Here is a 24,447-nt window from a genome sequence, read left to right as displayed (position 1 = left end):
AATTTGAGGATGGCAGAGAAAGAAACCATGGGGAACCAACTAGTAGTTCAGCCACAACAAAATGAGTTTGCTAGTTGACCAACTGTATGAGGCTGAGAAGAAACAGCAGAGCATTTGTTAGCCCATGTGATCACACTTCAAACATGGTGGTCATATCCCATAAAACTTTCTCTTGTGCTGAACTAACCCTGACCTTACTGATCATTCTGCACACAACCAATGTTTGGCAATTTCCCGATTGGTCCCCTAGATCAAGCCTCTCTCTTCTGCCTGTGAAGGTTTTTCCCCCCACTTCAGAGGATGTGAAGTAGAAAATAACATTTGGAAAAAATATTCAAAACATGCCTCAGAGAGATAGTGAGTAATTCAAGTGAGGTATCCAGGGCAGTCCAGGCTCTCCTTCCACAAAGAAGCTTCCCAGTACCATCTGTAAAACAGAACTATTTTCCCATGCTGGGAGCATCTTTCCTGTTTTTAAAATAGCTAGACAACTAGAAAGAGACGATTTGGTGACTACCGCCCACATAATGAGAAATAGTCTCTTGAACCGAGCTAATGATAACTGGAAAATATGACCTAGAAAGTTGAGCGCTCTGAGATGGCTGCTCTGTCTGATCAGCGCGGCTTTGCAGGTATCTCTGTGGACTTGATAAAGTGGGAGCCGTGTATCTTTTCATGAAAGTCCCTGGGGCAGGGCAGAAAGAACCAGCGGGAGGGGGAGCTGAGAAGGGTCTCATCATTTGTCAACAAGTGGACAAAGATAAGGAGAGTTTCACAAGCTGTTTGTAGGTTGCTATCAGAACTCCCAGAGGCTTCCTTTAAGCCCTGCAATTACATCTCAGAGCCACAAGCGCCGCTCAACGCTGGTGTCCCTTCCTTGGCTGGGCGAGTGGGTTTTGGGACCTGCTAGATACTGGCCTTTATCCCAAGAAATCCGAGTCCTTAGAGAATGAATTTAATTTTCATTACAGACAGAGACATTAGAGGCTAAACGAGGATTATTAGATCAAGGTGCACCTTTCAAAGCGGTTTGTGATCAACTGGGAGGCAGCCACAAATCAGAAGTTTCAATTGCATTTAGAAACATAAGCACGGAGTGGACAAATCTGGGTGTGCTTGTTTTGGAGGAGGGAGAAGAGAGGAGAGATGAGGATTGGGCAGGGGAAAAGGGAGATTCTTGCCAGAGTGCACATGCTCACTGGCCAGCTGCGACTTTAATCATTTGCTTATATGTGCTTTGTAGGCTAGACATAGAGAAAAGGGGCCTGGGAAAGCAAGGGTAAGAGTGGGGGAGGAAGCAGAAAAGAACAGACACTTTCCTCCAGCCTTTCCACATTGCTTATACGAAGAGTGAGCTTTAACATGAAAACTTTTAAGAAATATTTATTTATTTAATGTGAGTACACGGTCACTGTCTTCAGACACTCCAAAAGAGGGCATCAGATCCCATTATAGATGGTTGTGAGCCACCATGTGGTTTCTGGGAATTGTACTCAGGACCTCTGGTCCTCAGGAAGAACAGTCAGTGCTCTTAACCACTGAGGCATCTCTCCAGCCCCTGCATGAAAACGTTTTAATTGTTCAAGTAACACTCAAGGAACCAGCATAAAAAAGGCATAAGAGTAACCCACCAGCTAGTGCTGGTTCAGCTTTGAACTCACTGGTTATCATAGCTAGCTTCTCCTGGGAGCCCCCATCAAACTTGTTAGGAAGCTTCTGAGAGTTGTTTTTCTCTCAGACCTATCGCTTGGCTTAGCAAAAGGACCACTCTTTTAATGAAACTAAAGACTCACTCATGGCATTGCATTTTTTTTCTCTTTCCTTGTCTTCTCCCCTACTCCCCTTTTAAAGACTGGCTTTTGAACAGGACATAGAGCGTGGCAACACGGACGGCCTAGGAGACTGTCACAGTAAGTATAGTTTTTGAATCTGTGTCTGCCTATGGATAAAGATGCTTTTGTCAAATGGTCCAGGACACTGGTGGTGACCCTCTGAGCAAAGGATCCTTTCACAGAGGTCACCTACAATTCATAACAGTAGCAAAATTACAGGTATGAAGTAGCAACAAAACTAATTTTATGGCTGGGGACTGAATTAAAGGTTCACGGCATACAAACACTGGTCTAGAAGCTTCATTCCATGAAAAACTCAGTGCAGCTGATTCTGAACATAACAAAAAGAGCGGCGTGTGGGGAAGCCTGACTTATTGCTGTGAATGCAGGCACCTCTCCCATCATTCTAATGCTGTAGAAGAAGTGCATGCTGGGTGATATTAATTATAGCAAAGCACTAAGTTATGTCAGTATTCCCATTACAGAACGACAGTTTGGTTGTTTTTCATAATGTGCTATTACACCGTATTTTAGCCAAACAATCAAAAGTTTAATCACTGTGCTCTAGCTTTTGAATTGAGTGGGACTGTTTTGGTGTACTTTAACATATTTACCAATGAAAGTAATTATTTTCCAAAATGAAAACGTTTGAGATAGGAACAAACGTAAGAAATAACACAGCGGCATAAAGCAATTTTAAATGCCCTCTTGGCAGAAATTTACCAAGTCTCATTCTCATTTTTCATATCACATACTATTAAGTGGCACTGCTATTCTTAGAACTTTTTAGAGACATTCGGAACTCTGTCCCATTGTCTTATGAGATGATCAATATCAGGAATCTCCTGAAAACGCCTCAGTGTTGTGAACTCGAAAAATAGTGTTATGTTTTTAGAAAAAATATATGTTCAGTTTATGATTTTATAAAAAATGACTAGGAATTTATTAAGAGTTTTTAACACAGTCTGTAAGCATTTTTGTTAAAAAGAAAGACTGGCGTTCAGGAATCAAGTAGGACAGATCTGAGAATATGGCTGTGGGGCTTCTCAAATGAGACTCACCTGGTTTGTAAATGTTTTTTTAATGTTCCATGTATGGAAATTCATAAAATTGCATTCAAAATGGCACTGGAGAACAGCTCTTAAGGGAACAACATTGACTGTATAATAAGATCATGACTGTAATTCTAAGTCTCTAAGTGGTAAGTACAGAAATTTCAGACCAGGCTGTAATTCAACTTCCTATCACACGCTTTTGCAAGAGATACAGAATGATCAAGTAAAGAGGGTAATTATAGCCTTATCTACAAGTTCTTGACTCAGGCATAAACTGGTTTATTAATAAAATATATGGCCAACCTTTTCCTTTATCATATCTTCATATGAAATATTTGCACATCCAAACTGGTGCAGGAGATGTGTTATCAACACTCTGGCTGTGCTGTGTGTGTTGACTATCTGTATCAGTAAAACAATTTCATTGGACCATAATTATCTCGTGTCTTATAGTTTCAGTTTTGGAAAAATGGGGGTTTGATGGGTGAGGCGCTGATACATGTGTTTAATTAAATTAGCTTTGGGAAATATTTTCATTGCACTTTTGTGGTCTGTTGGTATGAGTGTGTCTGTAAATAGGAACATGGGTTTGGCTTGAATTGGAAAATTTATAAAGAAGATGCTGACAGATTGCTGCTGTGTGTTTAAGTGTGTGTACGTACCTATGTTTTGAGGCAGAGGAACCTACGAGAACAAGTATATGTCAAGTAGAAGGTTCCAACCCAGTGATTTAGTCTTTATGCTCAGGGTCAGCAGTAAAGGCCTGTTTCCCTCATACTCCATTCTGGAGTCCCCACTCAGGACAGAAGGTGGGACTGTCTCTGCCTGTCCCCTGTCCTGAGAGCTTCTTCCCTCCTGATGTTCCCAGCAGAACAGGAACTATTTCTATGTGTGTCAGTGTCCAGGGGCACTTACAGAATCGCTTCCCTGGCAGGAGTTTTAGGAAATTTCTAGAGAGCCGGTGTTTGGTGAGCCAGTGGTCTGATGTAGACAGCAACACACAAACCTACATATGGGAAACCTACATGTGGCTTCCCAAGTGTGGGTTTGGGTTTTCAACTTCCAAACTCAAACTGCCCGCTGAGTTCAGAGCCTTATGGATTATGACACTGGACAGTTCTCTCTGTTCATTCCTGAGGATAAAACCAGATAGAACAGGAAGAAAAGTTTTTACTTACAGATGTGGCTTTGTTTCTTTATCCACAGCCATGCTCCAAGTTGAGTGTGGCTTCCTGATGCTCCTAGAATCACTGAAGTGACCACTTCTCTGCTAACTTCTGGGTTTTCACTGCCAGTAACCAGTGGCTTGGGGTCTGGAGACAGGAAACTGTACTGAGTAGCAAGCATTTTAGGTTACAAGCAAGAAATGACAAGGGCTTCCAAGTGTTGGGGCTCCCACATTGACCCAGCCCTCAAGACTCATCCCTGCTTAGTGTGTAAGTCACACTAAGAGTGTGCAGCTAAGTAACCACCTCCCCGCTTTTGTCTTTCAGATTCCTTCGTGGCACTGAATGGTAAGGAAAATGTTACTGTCACAATTTCACGTTCATAGAAATCTATTGTACTAATCCTCCTGAAGATTTTTAAGCCTTAGGTTTCTTTTTAATTAATTTTTATCCTCGTTTTTTATAGACATTTCAACTCCTCTACCAGATTATGAAATGTCTTTCAACACTGTGTATGGTCAGTTTATTGATATATATACATATCAATATTAATACTTAAAGTTACTCACCCTCTAGTAGCTTATAGTTTTCATTCCTAATCATAGAACAGATTCTTTGTTACTTTAGGGCCCCAATTCACTAAACTTATTTCTAGATTTCACTGTGCTTAAAGAAAAATTTCTGCTTACATAAGACAGTTGATGAGGGAGACCAAGTTTTCCATATTTAATCCATAAAATGTAAAACATGCCAACATTCAAAAATTTGGTAAATCTACCTAATGAATTCTAGAGGAAGAAGAAATTTCTTCTTGAATATGCTTGTATATGGAGATTCAGGACAAAAGAACAGTGCTTATGACTCATAAACTGTAGCCATTCAGCTGATAGGGAATACCAATCCCCTAATCCTGACTGTCAGGATAACCTCCCCAACATGGAAATTCCCATAGAAGGGCACAGACACCATGGTTTTATGAGGCAAGTATTAGCTGCATAGCATGAACAACCAACAACATTCAAGTTGAATATTTAAACATAATCTAGTAGGACTTCTTCAGAATGTATGCAAGGAAGCATGAGCAGTGGGGGTCGTGTGCAAACAGGATTTTACCCATTGTTCTCTGCCTGAAATACACAAACACAGATCCAAGTTCAGGAGGTATCCGTACTTCCTCACGTGCAAGCCAAATGTAGCTGTTCTTGTTTTTCTAAGTACTTCCAAACGCCCATTGACTTAACTGATTGAATGTCTTTCTTTAAAAAGTGATATAAAATCATCTCTGTAGTATCTAATTTAAGTTTTTGCCTTTTAATTTGGACTATGAGTTCAGCCATTTATAGTTTTTGTGCCCTAGATGCACAAGAAAGGAATGGTTAAAAGGTGATCCTTAAACCTAAGCATATGCAAAAATGGAGGAAAAACGAAAAGAAGAAAAACCAGCATTTAGGAAACAATACTTCAAGGTGGCTACAAATGTGCTCAGTTGTTCTGTGTAAAATCTCAGGCCCTAAGCCTGGTTAACATAAATAAGCTTTATTGAAGTCTTCAAGACTGTCTCAAAACCCAGAACTGTGCAATGCAGAGCCCCTGTCCTGTTCTGCCATGATCCAACACAGGTCCAAACAGACACATCTGCAGGATTCCTCCACCTTTGACATCTGCTCGTCCATGATTCAAATAGGAATACTGAATAGCACAGACCAGGGAGAATTGCTCAGAAGGCAAATGTCATCCAGCTTAACCTTAACCTTCAGGAAAAAAACCCACTTAGCACCTGGTCTTTTGCAATGTCAGACTTTGTAACTGAAGAATTTTTTATCAGATGTGGTGAAATTCAGATCTTGAAAGGGAACCAGCAGCCTTCCTTGCATTCATCAAATGTTCAAGACCAATTTTAGCTCCCAGGGAGTTCCTCGAATGTATAATTAGACTCTGGGATGCTCTTTGTGGACAAAAGTCACTCTCCAGGCAACATGAAGCTTTCATTTCCTTTTCACAGAACAGGAATTTATTAATTTCTCCACATGTTAATGGGAACATGTTAAAATTAAAACGCGAAGGGACAATGCCCAATTCTTCTGAGCTCTTGATCTGAAGCTTGTGGAGGAAATGGGATTTTCCCCTTTAGCTCATGACCCTGTCCATGCGGGCAGGAACTATTCCGCATGTAGCAGTTAGGTGGCAAATTCGCCATCAAAATCAGTGATGGCCTACCACAGAGGTCAGGGAATTGTTAAAGAGCCACATAAAGATGCTTTCAAAGGAGGGAAAACATAATACTTTTTTTTTTAAAGAAAAAAAAAGAGCGATATTCTAGACTAGATAGTACTTATGTATTTTCATAAGTGATGGTTATCTTGGTCTGAAACTAAAAAATATTTCATTAATCCATCCATCAAATACTTGTTGAGTGGCTGCTATGGGTCAAGCATGGAGCACGTGCAGGATCTGTATCTTCCAGAGGAAGGACCAAATGGCTATGTTTATGGGCGTGAATACAGATGAGGAAGACAATCCAGAGTGCACATACACACTCAGTGGTTGTGTCTTCTGTATGTCCTGAGCTTCCCAGCTAACTTAGGGCCACAAAAACAAATCTCCAAAATGGCATTTCCTTTCTCAGAGAAAGATACCATTTAAGTCTAGCACTGTGCAAGCTTCCTGTTGGCTAAAGCTGTAGGCAGTACCGATCACGTCTACAAGAACCCCATTTAGTGAATTGGGCCCTGATTGTCTTTCCTCTCTCTCCTCTGTACTGAATCAGTGTCTCTTATGTCTAATCGGCTACAATCAGTGTTAACTGTAAGAGCAGTGGGAAGGGTCTCTAACCTGTAGACTCACAGTCACTTGTAGATGTAGAGAAACCATACGATGCATGAAACTTAACTTTCTGAAAATATCTATAGTTTTTGTGTCTGTGAAGACTACCATGGGATCCGTCCCAATTATCAAAATATAGCCTTTCCTATTGGACCGCACGATTATGGCAAACCTGTGGACATACAACGCTATAGCCACAAGCCATTGTCTCTTTCCATGACATCATTTTAGTTACACATCCTCATAGACAATATATACAGGCTGTAAGATGGCATTGTGATGAAGAATATCCGTGATTCCTGGCTGTTGTGCTTAAGGATGGGGCATCAGCAGGTGCTCGCTTGTAGGGGCAGCTGCTCTTCCCCGCCTCTCCCCTGACAGCTCAACACTTTTGAGGCTCACATGTTTGCTATTTGTTTACTTCATGCCCAGCCCGTGCTTTCTGTCCTGAAGCACAGGGTTTAAAAGATTACAAAGCTTTTTTTTTTTTTTTTTTTTTACTTTTCTGTTGAGTAAATCAGATGCATAGTTTCTCTAGATTTACATACAGAAAATCAAGATATGACTCGTATTAGACTAACACTTCAGAGATAGGAAGAAGGCTGATTTCTCACATTTGTGTAAAGCATTTCCCTAACCTAACCACCATCTGGTCCACATTAATTTCCTCTTGCAGCCATAGCTTTCCGTCACCAATGAGTTTCCCATGTATCTGTAGCATATGGTCCAGGAAATCTTTCTACAGAAAATGTGTCCCTTAGGCATATATTTCCCCTAGATTACCATATTAAGAAATGTTCTCACTAAACCATACTTATGGCATTACCATAAAATTGCCCCTTGAACACAGTTAAATTGAAAGTGCTTGAAATGCCTGTCCATTCAGGTAGAAGAAACTCCTGCTACTTGAAGGGGAGCATAACCCTCACTCCACACCTCCTACCCACCTACAAAGCTATTTCTAATTATTTTCTTGTGTTAGGTGCCGAGTTGTAGTTTAGGATGGCCATATTTTTTTCTAAAAGTAGTCTTGAGTAACATGTCGTAGACATCAAGGGAAGCAGGAAGAAACTTCTTCTATTTCTCAGGCTAATTTTCTTACCCCAGTTTGTTTGTCAGCATTAGGTGGGATGTAGAACTCAAAAACGCAGCGCCTAGAATCAAACGTTCTGTGAGGCTAAAATGAGCATATTTTTGACAGTGGGCTGTGGAGCAGAGTGTGTTCAACAAAACAGATGTTGGAAGCTATGTGGGAACCACCCAGGTTCTACACAGAGAGGGACTTGTAAATGTTACCAAAGCTTTGCGGTGGCATGCAGGAGCAATGTTTCCAAAGAAACCAGTATCGCTTGCATGAACCTCTTCTATTGGCTTGCTTTTCCCCAACACTCTGACAGCAAAAGTTTAGAATATAATGCTATTAATTAAACAAACAAACAAACAAAGGGGCTGGAGAGATGGCTCACTGGTTCTTAACCACACCAACTACTCTTCCAGAGGTCCTAAGTTCTATTCTCAGCAACTACATGGCTCACAACCATCTGTAATGGGATCTAATGCCCTCTTCTTGTGCATCTAAAGATAGCTACATTGTACTCACGTGCTTGAAATACAAACAAATAAACAAACCCCACAAAACAAAACATTGTTTCTTAATTTTTAATATGAAAGTCTCCTGGAACTCCAGCTTCTAATGAAAATTGCAAATTAAAAGAGGAGAGAGAGAGAGAAAGAGAGGTGGGGGAGAGGATGCATCTATCAATAGGGCCTATCTTTCTGGTGGCAAGTATTGAATTTAGTATGAGGCTGGAACTCTTAGAACTTCTCTGAGTCTGTTCTCTGTGACAATTGCACTGATTGTACACATATCAGTAGTGTCTTTCTTTCCTAGGCTTACCTGGAACTTATTTGACTGGCCCCAAACTCAGAGCAATTCTCCTGCCTCAGCTTCCCACCTGCTAGGATGGTAGGCATGAACAATGACACCCAGTGATATCTTTTCTAAAGTTCTTAAGATGTTACTTTGGGCAAGTGGTTAAATAATCCACTCAAAAGTCACAGAAAAGCTATACTTTTCTAGAAGAGAGAACTGCTAATCGGGGTCCTTTAAATCAATTGTGAGAGCTGAGATGAAAGGATCCAGTTCAATATGCATTTAATCTTGTGGGATGATGGAGAGTGAGCATCTAAATGTGTTCCTAGGAAATGTCTAACTTCTCTGCCACAACTCCCTGACTCACCAGGCTTCTGGCACCTTCCTATGCTGGACTACATCCCAGATGAGAACCTACCTTTTTCTAGTTTAATTATCTCAGTCAGCGAGGCGGTGAAAACTGTGTCTCATAAATCTGCGTCACAAAACACTGAACCCAGCTTTAAACACAGAGGGTGCCTCCCTAACCTAAAGACAGGTAGCAGAGGAGACTTCCGTGCTAGAGGTAGGAACAGATCAGATCTCTTGGGAAAGGGGGCATCTCTTGGAATGGAGAATGCCCATGAGGTTAGCTGAGACTGAGCACTAGACAGCCTGTGGGGCTTAGATGGAAAGGACTAGGTAGTTATGGTGGGAGAGACCATCCATTATCACTGATGCCCTACCCAGTCACAAACCATGCTCCTTGGGTGTTTCTCATGCTGTTGTAGGAAGTGTTATAGGGAAAGACAGTGTTTCTTGAGCATCGGGCACTGTGAAACTTCTATTCTGCCACTTTATCTTTCCCAAGGATGTCAGGGCTCACTGTCCCTAACATGTGCCAAAGGGCAGGGTAAGTGATTTCCCAAGCTCACCCCACTTGTAGCTGAGATGATCTCTGTCCCTTCATTCTCTGACTGTAAGTTCAAAGGATCTTCTGCTGAGCACAGTACAGGTCTCTCTCTCTCTCTCTCTCTCTCTCTCTCTCTCTCTCTCTCTCTCTCTCTCACACACACACACACACACACACACACACACACCAGTCTCCACCAGCATGCCCTGTCATTGCTAAGGCACGCCCTCGGTCTCAAGGTCAAAATGGGTATCCTAGCTCCTGACCCGAGCAAAGGGAATTTAGTCTTCAGTGTTGTTTCCCTAACTGTATTTGTGATGAAAACAGGGCACGCCAGTTCCCTCTATCCCAGCACCACTACGTCAGATTCGGCGTCCCGAGACGGGTATGAGTCTAAGGGAGGCATGCTGGACTGGAACGACCTGCTCGAGGCACCTGGCAGCACAGACCCTTTGGGGGCAGTGTCCTCTCATAACCACCAGGACAAGAAGGGTAAGGCCTTGGAAGCGCCTCTTCCTCTGGAGGAGGGGGGAGAGGGTGGGGGAAAGGGGAGGACTGTGTATCTGCTTCCAGCTGAATCCTAGCAGCCTTAGGAGCCTGCTGTGTACCAATCATTGAAAGCATCTCAGAAAAGACTGCAACCCTTAAGCCAGGCTTGATCCCCCATTTGTTCTCTGACCTAGGAGAAACCACACAGAACAAATGACACATCCCCAGGGCTTGCTCTCTCCAAAAGAGGCTTGGGCTGCTCCTGAGCTGGCTCCTCTGAACTCCTAGTCTGATACTGTGAGCTTTTAGATGCTCTTTCCCCCACTGGAATGGGATGGAATGCTCTGCAAGTTTTGGCAAGTAAAAGCGATCAGAGTAAAAGCCTGCCAGTCAGTGACCTGAGGCTAGCGCTGGCCCTTCTCTCGTGGTGCTGAATCTGAATAGGCCTGTGCTCCACAGGCTACTGTGATCACCCTTAGAGGACCAGAGCCGAAACAAAAAATATGTTATTTAATCAAGGAGAATTGCTATGCATTTGCAATGGACAGGGAGCCTCACTAAATGAAAGGGACTGTACTGTGAACTGTCCTAAATTCTCCTTTGCTTTCTGTGCTGGCCTCCAGACAGGAAATGTCATGTCTTTTTCTAGCTCTTTGCTGCTTGTGGTAACACATCCTACTTCAGCCGCAGCTGCGAGCAGAGAGGCCTTTACTTATCCCCAAAACAGCCTTGTAAGTCAGCGCCTCAAAGGCCCTTATGTTGCTGGGCCATCTCCCCCAATTCAGAATTGTTTGCTTCTATATGTTTTCAAGAGTTCCATCCAAGCTCGGGTTGGAGTTTTGAGGGGCAGGCATCCACAGGGATCCTTGGGGGACAGTCTGTGTCAAGCTCTGTCTTGGAGGTTTTGTTTTGTTTTGTCTAGCTAGACAGACTCCCATGCTAATCTTTCATACGTTTTTAAGCTGCTTTTGTCCTAAAGCACGATTCTCTCCCATGCCCTAGTTCCTGATTCTGAATGGCAAAGATCGGCCCTTACCCAGTTCCCCTGTGTGTCCTCTTTGCTGACTTCCTTATTCCTCTATAGACTTCTGTTTCTTTGTATGGCCTGCTTCAAATCTATTTAAAAAAGAACAAAGCTAGTTTTGTCCCCCATCGGCCCCTTTAAGTTAGAGGGATATCTGTCCTTACCAGCCTGCGAAAGTATTCAGTAAAGGGGAAACTGCCCAGCAGGCTGCAGGCCTCAGCATGTGCCATTGTTTGTGTGTGGCTTCCTCATCCCTGACCGTATCACTTTGGGTTTTGCCTGTTAGAATTTTCTGGGGGAAGAAGTCTTTCTAGTCAAGCATGGGTTGCAGTCATTTTCTCTGCTCTTCAGTGAGAAGGGAAGCATGGCTTTCTCCATTCAGCAGCTCCCCTAAGGAACAGTGGCTCTCAAGGAGCCCAGTTAGCGCTTTGACGGATTGTTAGAAAATTCCGCATTGTTCACCTTCCCGGGTCTTATTACGTGCGCTGACGAAGCTGGAAGCAGTCTGCATAGTGTCAGACAATGGTGGCAGAGGTGACTGCATGGGTGTTTAACATGGTTGCTGTTCTTGTGCTATGACCAGCCTCCTTGCCTTGCCCCATCAAATACGAGTTTTGGTTTTTGGTTGTTGACAACTTGCGGTGTGTAACTGATGGAGCAATGCCAATGAGTTGTTATGCCGAAATTGAAAATGATAGAGCTTAATGTTCCCTGTACCGTGATTTTTTATTTTATTTTTTATGATTTTTGATTTCTCTTTTCTCTGAATGACCTTTCTGTTTGCTGTTCATGATTTGTTTCCGACTTCTGTTTTGTTTTGCCCAGCACTGTGTGGTATGACTTGGTGATGACGTCACTCTGTTGGAAAAATCCTTGTTCCTTTCCTGACTCACTATGATGTCCCTCAACCCGACCCAACCTGTGTTCTCCTGGCTTTTTTCCATCTCCTGATGCTGGTGCTTTAATGACATCGCATCCTCGTATTCTGCATCTGCTGGGATGCTGGACTTGTCTGGGTTTCCCGAGAGCCTCTGCGAGTGCTCTTTCCACTGGGCCGATTGTCTCTTGGGAATGTGACACACGTGTGCTCCAGCTTTCGGAGCCAAAGATACTCTGGAATTATTTCTAAGATGCTTCATGTTTTTCCACCAAGCGGAAACTGTGTCCATTGACCAGCTTCTATGGAAGAGTCACGTGCGAAGTGCCCTTCCATTTGAGCCATTAAATAAGTGTCACTGAGCAGCATGTCCCCAGTGCCTTCCCTCTGCGTGGCCACTGGCTGACTCTGGGCTGGGCATGGTCTTTGTTCACTCCACGTTCCAAAAGGCATCTGCACTTCCAGAGTATGTTTGCTCGTTTTCCTTCTTTTCCTTGTCATGTCTTTGGTCTTGGTTTAACCCTGTGCATCCTACAGCCCTGTCACAGTACCATCTTCACCTTGCAGTCTAACCCCCTTCTGCTACCATTGCTCTTAGCCTCCCCTTTCAAAATAGTAGACCCAAGCCCTCTACTCCCCCCGCCCCCGTGGACTATTCCAAGGCTCTTTCCTTCTGTGCTGTAAGTAGTGTTTAAGATGTCGTGCAGGTATACCATCACACTCCAAAGTGGGAGAGGGGCATTCTCATAGAAAATGAAGCAATTTTCTCTCTCAGTAGCTGGCCTCGCTCTTTATTACCCTGCTGGCCTTGCCTAATGTCCCTTGCCATGCTTACTTTCTTTAAAAAAATAAATGCCTGATCTTCCAAGTCCTGGACTCACTAGCTAAAATGTGTTCAGTCACACACACACACACACACACACACCCACAGAGGCAACCGCTGTGTTTTATCTATGGATCTCTGGATATCTGGAGCCTTTTACTCATCTACTTGATAAATGAGATGCAGCTCAACTACTTCTTTCTTGGTTTTTGCCACATCTAAAAATATATATATTATGTATTCATCCAATAACCATTGAGGTGGTACTGGGTAGTTACAAAGAGGCTCTAATTACATATCTTAAAAAAAGGGAAAACTCGGTTTATTTTTAGGCCTGGCTTACCCTCTACCACATCTCCCCACAGGAAAAGAAATAAGATCTTTCTTTTTTTGAATTAGACAAACTTGGGGGAGTGAATGGCCACTCTTGTGCCTTTCTTCTCTTACTGAAAATAGGAGTGGTGGGGACTGGAGAGATGGCTCAGTGGTTAGGAGCACTGACTGCTCTTGCAGATGTTCTGCGTTCAATTCCCAGCAACCACATGGTGGCTCACAACCATCTGTAATGGGATCTGATGCCCTCTTCTGGTGTGTCTGAAGACAGTGACAGTGCACATTAAATAAATAAATAAATAAATAAATCTTTAAAAAGTGGTATAAAATCAGGTTTCTTCAAGAGGGCTGGAACTTACAGCAGGGAGTTGGGCAGGCACAAAGCTGCCATTGCTGTGGAGTGGTGCAAACATAAACTGTCAACCCCAAGCCTGCTCCTGGGATATATGCGTGAACTCCGAGCAGGAGAATAATCCACCTCTTCAGACTTCATTGCACTGCGCTCTCTCATGAGTCCTGAAAGCAGACGAAATGATAACTAGAAAAGTAGATGTTCTCATTTGGTGAGAAATGACAGGAGTCTTGTAGGCTTGTTCGTTTTAGGAAATTGATAGAATGAGATGTTATCGTCTGGCCACACCTATTCAAAATGATATGGCTGTTATAGGCAAGCGAAAGAAATAGCATTTAAATGAAAATAAAATGAGTAGTAACTGTAGACAGTATTTTAATGAGTGTGTAATTATGTTTGGGAAATAAGTTTCTGGTAAGACTTGGAAAGTCTACTGGGGATGGCAAGTAGATTGCCCATGTTTCATGCTCGTTTCGAATACAACTATATGGAATAGAATATGTCAATAATCCTTTTATTGCCAGTTGCTTATTCTCTTAATGCACCGTGGCCTATGACAGTAATGCCTTCAAGAGACACCTTACATGGGATGGTGATGCATTAGGTGACCCAGGGACATTGTGCCCTTCAGGAAGGAAGAGCAAGTGGTGTGGAGAAAACTTATGCCTCCACCCAAGCCTCCTCTATGTCAGGAGACAGTCTTCATTGGTTCTGTGCCAGCAACAGTTCCCTAAACTCGCTGTTGTCCCCGAGTAACCAAGAGCGAACATCGGGCTTCAGCATGAAGCCTCATCTTGCAGCCAGACCCAACTAGAATGAACATTGGCTTACTCTCAGTTAAATTTAAAGTTACCTATCTGTCCATGAAAAGTTGCAATCAGTATTATGTAATGGTAACGTAAGTTCTCCATGTCTAATACATTCAGTTAAGTAAACTAAAGTTAATGTAAAGCAAATATTAAGGAGTAATACGGTCATAGAGAGATGCTATTAAGGAAATCAGATGGTGAGAATTGGTGGTGTTGCTAGAATTGTAGAAATAGTTCCTGACTTACTAAACTTCAGGTCACGCTGACCTAGAGGGATCGACAGAATCCAGGAAGGATGAGCTCCAACCAAGAATACCGCCCTTGATGCTCAGGAAGAGATCTGACAGCTTGTAAATCCTGGGCTATCTGGGCCCTGTAAGGACAAGTGATCAGGAGTCAGTGTTAGAACTGCCAGTCCTGTGTTCTGCCCAGTCCTGTCTCAGCAACCACACTTTGGAATCGGGGGAGAGAATTTTAGTTAAGTACTGGACAAGTGGATGTAGTTAGCCTCTGTAGGCTTCTATGTTCCATCTCAGGTCTTTTGTTTGTTCGTTTGTTATTTGGGGTTTTTTGGTTGGTTGGTTGGTTGGTTGGTTGGTTGGTTGGTTGGTTGGTTTTAGTCTTCATCAGTAGTGAGCTCCCTAGAATAGGATGTAGCTAGCTTGTAAGCACATTATGGCCTGAGGAAAAGCTTAGTTCCAGCACCCCTGCTTCTGCAGGCTGTCACATCCTCCCATGTCCTGAAAACACACTCTCACCAGTTGTACCTTCCCTTCTGCTTATGCTGAGTTCCAGATCTTCAGAGCCAGGTCCTCTGTACTGACAGACTGGGGAATCTACACAACTTGAGTCCAGCACACTGAACCATAGAGTCCAGGTCCAATTATTTTGCATTTTAATACTTGCCAATGCTTAAAACCTACCTGACCTGGCTACATTAAAGCATGCTAGTTTTCCCAAGAAGAAAAAAAAAGTAATTTCTTGGCTCTTATCAAACTATATCCACATGGTTCTATGCACAGAAAATGTTATTCTTCATGATAGGATGTGAAGAAAAACAGTCCTCTTGCTTTCTCGACTTAGGCCAGATGTTTTGTCCTCTTTCTTCAGTGACATACTGTAGCAAAAAATGTTTTCTGAGGTCTCAGGCAAATTTATCACTGATTGTGTAGTACAATTTTGGATACTATGGAAGAGCTAATCACATTAGACAGACGCATCCACTTGCTATCCAAGGCATATCCAGCCTCAAGGCACATGATTCACAAGTATAAATGAAAGTGACAAAGGTCTATCTGGTCTGCATGGCCTCTGTGAGTCAGGTCAAGACATACACAGGAATAGATAGAGGCCCTGGCTGCAAACAGGTGTGGCACTCTTGGGTGGAGGGATTCTGCATCCCAGCCCATCTTACCAGCCCTTTCCTTTGGTGCCAGTATCGCAGCAGTAATAGATCACCAAACTGGGGGGGAGAGGAAAACAAGTGTGCTCCATCCAGGATTTATATGTAAAAGTTTGCAAGCACTGACTTATTGAGTAGTTAGTGCTTTCTCTATAAAGTTGGGACACAAACCGTGCTGATTACAGACTTTTTAAGTAGCATCATGATCGCCTTTAGATCTGACTGGTCTCCAGGAAGCTCCTACAAAAAAGACTGCTGTCTGTGTCTACATTGTGAGAGAAGCGAGGGGCCCTTACTTCCATTTCTCAGTCTGAACTTGAAAACACTACAAACATGCATGGACAGAAGCAAGGCAGCTGAGGGAGGGAGGACAGGCCTTGCTGAGGGAGGGAGGACTAGCCTTGCTGAGGGAGGGAGGACTAGCCTTGCTGAGGAAGGGAGGACTAGCCTTGCTGAGGGAGGGAGGACTGGCCTTGCTGAGGGAGGGAGGACTGGCCTCCAGATGGAGGGTGGATCACCTTAAGCAGAGTTCTTTTATTTCTGTTTCGGGGAAGAGGATGGATGGAAGGCGTCCTGCACTGTTCATGGGAAACCCAGTACTGTTGGAAAGGAAAATAAAACTCTTGTAATGTTGTGTACATTATCTTAGGCCCACCCTGTAAAGATTTCATATCCGTTTTATAACTTTTGTCAAGCTACTCTAAGCTCCAGAACTTTCAAATCTGTATTTTAAAAAAATGTCTGTGGGCTGGAGAAGTGGCACAGTGGGTAAAATCCTGCAGGCGTGAGTTCAATTTCTAGGTTCTTTACAATAGAGAACTGATGACCAAAAATCATCCTTTGACCTAAGCATGCACACCATAGCTCCAACCTGTACACACATAAACACACACACAATTATTTCTCTTATCCTTTGTTCATTTAACAAGCATCCATGTATAAATGTGAGTCTTGTGCTGGATGTTGAAAAAAATAAAGAATTTGATAGGAACCTGCCGAAGGAGCTTACAGTTAGTGGAGGAGATACACAGCTAGCTTCTGGTGGAACCAATGAAAGTCCACACAAGAAAAGACAGACAGACAGGCAGGCAGACAGACAGACAGACACACACACAGTAATTTAAACAGTTTTTAAATGATTATGGGAGAGGTAGAATCATGGAGCCATGTGGTTGGAAGCAGAAAAGAAGGGTTACTTGGTAGAATACAACAAACTCATGTGAATTTAAACTTCAGATACACTTAAATACGACTTTTCAAATACTTAGATAAAACTGAATGCCTTACAGTATAAGCATGTACCAAATATTGCATGAGGTGGATTTTTTTAAGCACTACTATTTGTCTAAGCTTCTAGTTAGCCAAGTATCAAGTAATTTTTGCTACCCAAACCCTATTGATTTATACTAGATACTTCCTGGGATGTACTTTCTCCAAAGTATTATTCTGACGTTTAACAGCTGCAATGTCTTAGTGCTTTGTGTTGCTGTGATAAGCCCCATGAGCAAAAGCAGTTTGGAGGGAGAAGAGCTTGCTTGGCTCACACCTCTCAGCAACAGTCTGTTGTTGAGAAAGTCAAGGCAGGAGCTCCAGCATGAGCAGAGGCAGGAACTGTAGATGAATGCTGCTTACTGAGTTTTTCTCCATGGCTGCCATTCTTATATAAGCCAGAACCACATGCCGTGGGATGGTATCGCTCACAAGCTAGTCCAAGTTCTCAGTTGAGTTTCCTTCTTCCCAAGTAACTCTAGCTTATGTCACATTGCCACAAAGCTAAGTAGCACACAGCTCTATGGAGCAGTGCTGAAGACTTACTTAGTGAGGTTCTGTGAGCCCATCTTAAAGCTGGCCTCTGGACTACACTTGGAATTTGAGAATAAACCACACCAGAGGAACTCAAGTTAAAAATTCCTTCTGTAGTTGGGTTGGGTGACACACACCTTTGATCCCAGCACACAGGAGGCAAGAGTTCCAGGCCAGTCTTTTAGTCTATAGAGCAAGTTTTAGGACAGCCAGGGCTATGAAGAGAAACCTGTCACACACACACACACACACACACACACACACACACACACACACACACACACCCTTCTTTGATATTTGTTTTCAAAAATAACCACTAACTATTGGTCTGAAACATACTATTGGTATTTGGTATTTGGAGCCACTAAGAACAGACTCCAAATGACTCATAAATAGAATTGTTCTCAAGAAAGACTGTTAATACACTTGAGTGTTTTCAAGTTTGACAAAGTTTTTACCAACTGTCAAATGGTCCAGATTAGTATTGTCATTCTGATTGTTTCTTTATTTGTTTGTGGAAACTGGAACTAAGAAAGCACTGGAAAATCATAGTTCAATAGTGTGACAAGAACATTGGTGTCAATGAAAGGCCAAAAAGCAAATTTTCTTGGGCTTGTGGCTATGGCCCACTCAGTAGAGTGTATTGTGGACAAGCATAGAACCTGAATTCTAATCTTTACCATCTGCCTAGACACCTAGATGTAGTGGCTTATACATGTAACCCTAGCATTGCACACATGTGTTTTTACCTGTGCACAAACACACATACACACAAATAAAAGATGGATGGTATTCTGAGGAATGACACCCAAGGTTGTCCTCTGGCCTACACACACACACACACACACACACACACACACACACACACACACATACACACACAGACACACACACACTCCTCTATTCCTTTGTTCATTTAACAAACATCCAGGTGGAAATGTAAGTCTTCTGCTGAATATTAAAGAAGAAACAGACAGATTTTCATAGAAAACCTGCAGTATCCATTTACAGTTAATGGCCAGATACACAGCTAGCTTCTGCTGGGACAGAGAAGAAAAGAAGGGCAGACAGAGCACTGAGGGAGTAAAAGCTGGCCATGAATGGTTCCAAGTGGGGTTGAGTAGAAGGCCTGGAAAGGCATTGAACCAAAAGTTGGATGTCAGGAGTTTGGGGGGTGGCGGGAGTTGGAGTTGTAGAGACACTGCAAGGACTACAAATCAAGCGGACAAGCCACAGAGCTGTTCAAGCCCAGGGTGAGTCGCTAAGAGGCATGTCATGTGGAGTGACTAACGTGAACTAGGCTATGAAGAGCTGGAATGGAACAGCTCAAAATGGGACCGTGGTGCTTAGGTGTCTTAGCTTTTCAAGTGATGGGTGGAACAAGAGACAACGGAAGACAAGAGAACAGGGGAAAGAAAAGACAAAAGGGGATTGATAGATATACACTAGGCTGGTGGCTTGCTCACATGCAGTTAAGGATAACACAGACTCTGTGGATTTGGAGAAGGGAATCTTGTATCAGTTTTGGTTCTGATGTCACTGCTTACTTGCCTGTTGGATGTTCCTTGCATCCAAACCAAATGCTCGGTTCCAGGTAAAGCACCAGCAAACTGAACCCCAAAGTGGGGCTTCTCTGTCCCGTTACTTAAGCGCTGAACTATGTGATATAGAACATGATGCGGAACTTCAAGTCATGGAGACTGAGACAAGAGTGCTTTACCTTTAGGATGTCATTTGGGTTCCCAGAAGCAAAGTCAACTTGTGCTCTCTGACCTTCTTTGGGAAGAACCTAAGAAAATGGCAGCAGTTCATGAGTGGGCCTTGGGGTGGAGATGGTGGGAACTTTGTGTGTGTGTGTGTCTCCGGGAGAAGGCACAGGCAGAGATGTTCAGGCAGAGAGGCCTGTGCAGACACTACAGTTGTTCTTTGGGTTGTGCAGGCGAGGATGTAGATCTGATCTAATTAAATTTCTATCCTCTTGACAGTCAGCTGAATTCTTCTAAGGTCTTGATGAGATTATTGTGGAAAGGGTAGAAAGGAAAAAAGCTAAATGTCAGCCAGGCAAAAGCTATTTCTTCTCCCCGCCTGCCGGAATCAGTATACCAATATTGGAATTTTCTAGAGATAACCAACCACCTTACCCCTCCCTCTTTTATACATATCAGCCATTTTTTTTTTCTCCCAACATGAAGGTCCTAAATTATAATTAGAAAATGCTTAAGCTTTTACTTTTTAAACAAGTTGAACAATGGTGATTAAAAAGAAAAAATTCACCATTCCGTGTGCTGCTTGGCCCTGTCGTTCCCAACACGACACTTCGTGCACCTTTCCCCTCAGCCCCTCTCTATCTTTTTTCCACTTTCTCCCATTTTTTGTAGAAAAACACACACACAATGACAAGGTTTTCTGACAGCTTAATGGAACTTTCAAGGACTCCGGGGACTAGGCTAGGCGTGATCTTATTAACAGAACATCTGGAGCAGTTACACAGTTACACACTTGCTCTTTAATTGATCCAACTACACTCTGCTCCTTGCAGACACTGTTGTATCTTCATAATGAAATTGTGAAGAGTCAGTTTAGGAGTTTGGGTCCCAAATAAAAATGGAAAACAATATTAGAGCCTACTCCGCGCCTAGTTCTCTGTGGTTTGTTCGTTTTAAGAGTTCTGAGACAGCTTGTTTTGCAGTCCTCGTTCTGTAGGCAGACTGGTCTACAGGGGGCTAAATAAAATGGGTAATTTCCTAAAAATAAGATTCTCTCTCTAATATTACAAGTAAGAATGGCCTCCAGCTTTGTAGGGCTTGTCCAAAACATAGGACAAACAGCACTTCACCAGAGAAAAAGGACATGAAAAGCTGTTCTCTTTTGCTGGTACCAGGGGGATATAGGCTGCTTAAAGTGGTAAGTAACCTCCTGCGAAGTGCAGGGACCACTGGATGGACCGTCAGCATCCCGTGAACCTCATCGGACATAAATGTCTTCAGCACTTTAAATCTCAGTAAGGCCCTGAAGCGAACTACTAATATGCTGGGCACATGTTAGATGGGATCTTAGTCAGTGTCAGAGAGCCCATTATAGGCAATGTGAAGGTTTGTCATCTCCAATTAGTATTTCTTAACCTCTTCTAAGTCTGCAGCTTGGGAACTGTCCATGTGATGTGGTTCACTTTTAATGGAGTAATTGGGATTCTCCCACCCTGGTGACTTTAAAGTTCATATTTTTACAAGGATCCATTCCTTTTCAAACATGCATCAACTATTCCTTCAGTGGAGTCAGAAGCAGCCATTATGAATGGTATAGAAATAATAGAAGTTCCATATGGACGGCCACTGACGATGCTTTATTTGAAGGGGGACATGGTGGAAAGAAATTTATAGGGCTGTAAACTATATTAGCCCTAACCTTTTAGGCATATTAAAGTGTGTCATTTGCAGCCCTCTAGCCTCATGTTATTCATAAATAATAGATAACCCTGGACACAATCATCTGACATTTGTTAAGGTAATAAATACGCCCTAAGTGCTGATTGGCCTTGCACTCTGTGATTTAAAAGCGCACAACAGAAATTTAATGTAACTTAAAATGTCATGCATTTCTGTGGACTTTCCAATTCTGTTCTCCTTAACAGAAGTGCTAAGTTCCATTGAGGGCACTGCCCTGCTGGGTTTCTTCATTATCATAAAGCAGTACCTTAATATGAGAATGGTCTCATGTTCCTCCTCTTAGTTGAAAAAAAATGTAAAAAGAGAGGACCTTCCTGGGTTCCTTTCCTTGTGTCTAGTCATGCAGAGGTAGGGGAACGAGTTTTACAAGCGCCATGCAATCCTCAGTTGTCGTGAGCAGAGTTTAAGATGCTGGTGTAGATGTGGTCCATTAAAGGAGGTGAATTTACCTAAGGCTGGGCACCAGAAACATTCTGCCTTTTCATCCCCTGAGATCCAGCTGGACCTGGGCTGATCCAATCAGGGACACATCTGAGTTAAACAACCCAACTTTTAGGGCCACGAGAGGTGGTACACGTTTTCCTGGAAACTACGGGACTGACAAGTTGGGGTGGTTTGGTTTGCCATTTTGAGCATAGTAGCATGTTTTAGGGGATATGTAATAGTTTTGTCATGTGCTCACGTGCACGTGTCCCCACACAGGCACATGCACATAAGTAATAATAAAAAATAAAAGCAAACCTTAAAACAAAAAAAAATTGTACCAGGAAGAAATGTGATGGAGTTGGTTGTTTTCCAATAAAATAACATCACTTTAGTATTCTTTGTCAGAATGTTAGTGTTAATCAGAGTAAAGAAATCTCACATATAACCTGAAGATGGGCATTTTGAACACCAAAACATACTTGATTCGTTTACTCCTTACGTTTCTCATAAAACATTTTTAAAACCGGATTATCCAGCACCTCAGTTGTGTCTGAGCTAAATCATATAGTTTTGCTTTCTTAAAGAAAAAAAATTGCTGACAACATTTAGGGCAAGGTTAAAAAATGTAAGTGAACACCAGAATCACCAACCGGTGTCTGAGCCCTCTGGTGCAGAGGAGAGAGCATCTAGACTGGACCTGAAGAGTTGTGTCTTTAACACGCTCAAGGTGATTCTGAGGCTGGGTAGCGCTGAATCATGCCAGTTCAAGTTGGTCATGGGGCATCTTTATGAAGCTCATTCTCCAAGACTTTGTGGCTGTATGTTTTGATCTTTTTCTCCAATCTTCACTAACACGGCATCTTGGGACCTATCCAGGGCAGGCAACTCTTCTGAGATTTTAGAAATACTACTCTTGCATGTGTACTGAACAGGTCAGCTGCTTGCCATATTAGCCCATTTCACCCTCCCAGCAGCTCTCGTCTTATAGCCCGGGCTAACTGAGCTCAGGCTGATTGGGAAATACGCTCATAAATCACAGTGGGTTACTTATAGAGCCCAATCTCAAATCCATGTCTTTGAATATAAACCTCAAAGTTTATAGTCTTGATGAACACCTCCCAGTGTCGTCTTCAAAGTGAAAAATTAAGGCAGATCTCTTCCCTCTTGTGTATTTTTATCTTTGCTTTGTAGAGAAAAATCAAAGTACTATACATAATCTAAACAAATAATTTATCTGATTTTTCCAATATTATAAGGAGACCCAGTTCTCCATTTTACAGTCTGATGCCTCATTATAAAGCAAAGAAAGAAGACAGGATCAGGAAGTTGGTCTGATTTCAGGAATCATATAGACATTAAGATCTCAGTCTTATCTAGAAAGAAAAATTAGGGCCAGAAAATAAGCCTTGAAAGTTTCACAAATGGAGCTAAAGTTACATTCAGCTCTTCGGAGACCAAAGATCAGTTCCCAACACCCACATTAGTTGGCTTAAAACCATCTGTAAGGGGGAGCTAATAGTCTTCACTGACACCAGGATGAGTATGTACATACCCCCCTCAAATTCACACATACAATAATAAAATAAATTTTATGCAGAAACACAGAAGTAACCACTGAACTTATAGAGACAATAACAGTTCTAAAGCATGCGCCCGCAGACCAGCATTCCAAAGCATGGCTTTGAAATTTGTCCCGCTGTAACTCTCGATGCAGCAGAGACACTAACGCAATCTACCTTCTGGATGTACAGTCCCACTGGCAAGCTCAGGACCGTGGAACTGCAGAGGACAGGGGAAAGGAAGGCAGTGTCCTAAAATAAAACTGCATGAGTGTCACTCTTCCCCTCCTTTCTCCTCACATAACACATCCCAACCAAAACTATCCATTTCAGAGGCGACAGATCTGGCAGTGGGCTCACCCGCAGTCAGCCACAGTCAACCACAGTAAGCCTCTTTCCGATGTGTGAGTCCTAAACTGGGGTTATTAACTAGCCAGGGTAAAAAGCTGCCTATCCTCAGGCAAGGTGAGTCACTACATTTAGACAACTCGATGACTGTGACTCCTCCCCAATGCTTAATCTACATAGTGCCAGGAAGAAAAATAATAAAAAGGAAAGTTTGAGTTATAAATTCGAGCCCATTTCCAGGGCTGCTGGCATTTTCAATCTATTCCAAACCATCTGGATAACGTTAGTCCCTAAGACAAGAAGAATGCTGTTTCCTGCCAAAGTAACCACAGAAAGCTACCATTTCATTTTCAGCGTAGCCATCCCTATGGGCTGGGGTGTGGCCCCGAGGAGAGATTTGTCCGCAGGTGAGGCTTTCCTGCCGCTCGCTTTCGTCTCTTCATAGGGATTACAGCGAGCTCTGTGTGGTTAGCCCTGGTGCTCGCTGGCTCTTGGTCGCTTCATTCATTCTGATTGCCTTGGAGCACTCTGAGCCTGGCAGTTTGTTGCAATAAGATTTTCAAACAAGAAAAATTGGGTTGTTAGATTCTATTCACTCAAGTTGTTATGAGGATTTCAAGGAAATTGCAGGCTTGTCTTACTATACAACAGAATCGAGAGTCTATTTTTAGGGGATCTGACTCCAGGGCTTTTCTTGGGGTTTTGCCATCGTTCTCAGTTCTCAGACCCAACACAAACCCCCTCTGGCCCAACGATGGAGGAAATGTCCATCCTCCCTTCTGCCTTTGCATATTTCGTTGAAGGACACAGAGAAGCTTTGTTGGCTTTGTGGTCACCGGGTCCGCTCTACACAGATGCCTATTAATCAGTTCACTATGGAGACAGACACATCCGTCATACCGCCGCAGCTCTGAAACAGGCAGAGGCTGAAGTGCACACTTAACCATTTCCAGTCTCCTGGCTGCCTGAATCTTAGACCAGGAGAGAGGTCACTGGACGGGCTGGGGAGGACTCCAGATTTTTGGCTTACTAAGCAGAACTGATTTTATCTATGCTTGTCTGCTTTTGGCAGGTCATTTAGCATCTCCCGGGTCTCTGTAAATGGCAGGTAATAG

General features: G+C 42.9%; 1 protein-coding gene across 1 annotated transcript in view; it reads left to right on the top strand.

The window, feature by feature from the left end:
• The window catches only part of SEMA6A (semaphorin 6A), a 117,427-nt gene that overhangs the window by 82,772 nt on the left and 10,208 nt on the right, over positions 1-24,447 (top strand). The window contains exons 16-18 of the mRNA XM_080919984.1: positions 1,852-1,910; positions 4,381-4,401; positions 9,969-10,133. Coding sequence (XP_080776110.1) covers positions 1,852-1,910; positions 4,381-4,401; positions 9,969-10,133 — 245 coding nt within the window. The remainder of the gene's footprint in view (positions 1-1,851; positions 1,911-4,380; positions 4,402-9,968; positions 10,134-24,447) is intronic.

This window comes from Micromys minutus (assembly GCF_963924665.1).
Source record: "Micromys minutus genome assembly, chromosome: 8".
In the NCBI taxonomy this organism is placed as follows: domain Eukaryota; kingdom Metazoa; phylum Chordata; class Mammalia; order Rodentia; family Muridae; genus Micromys; species Micromys minutus.
This window is presented reverse-complemented; position numbering and strand designations above follow the sequence as displayed.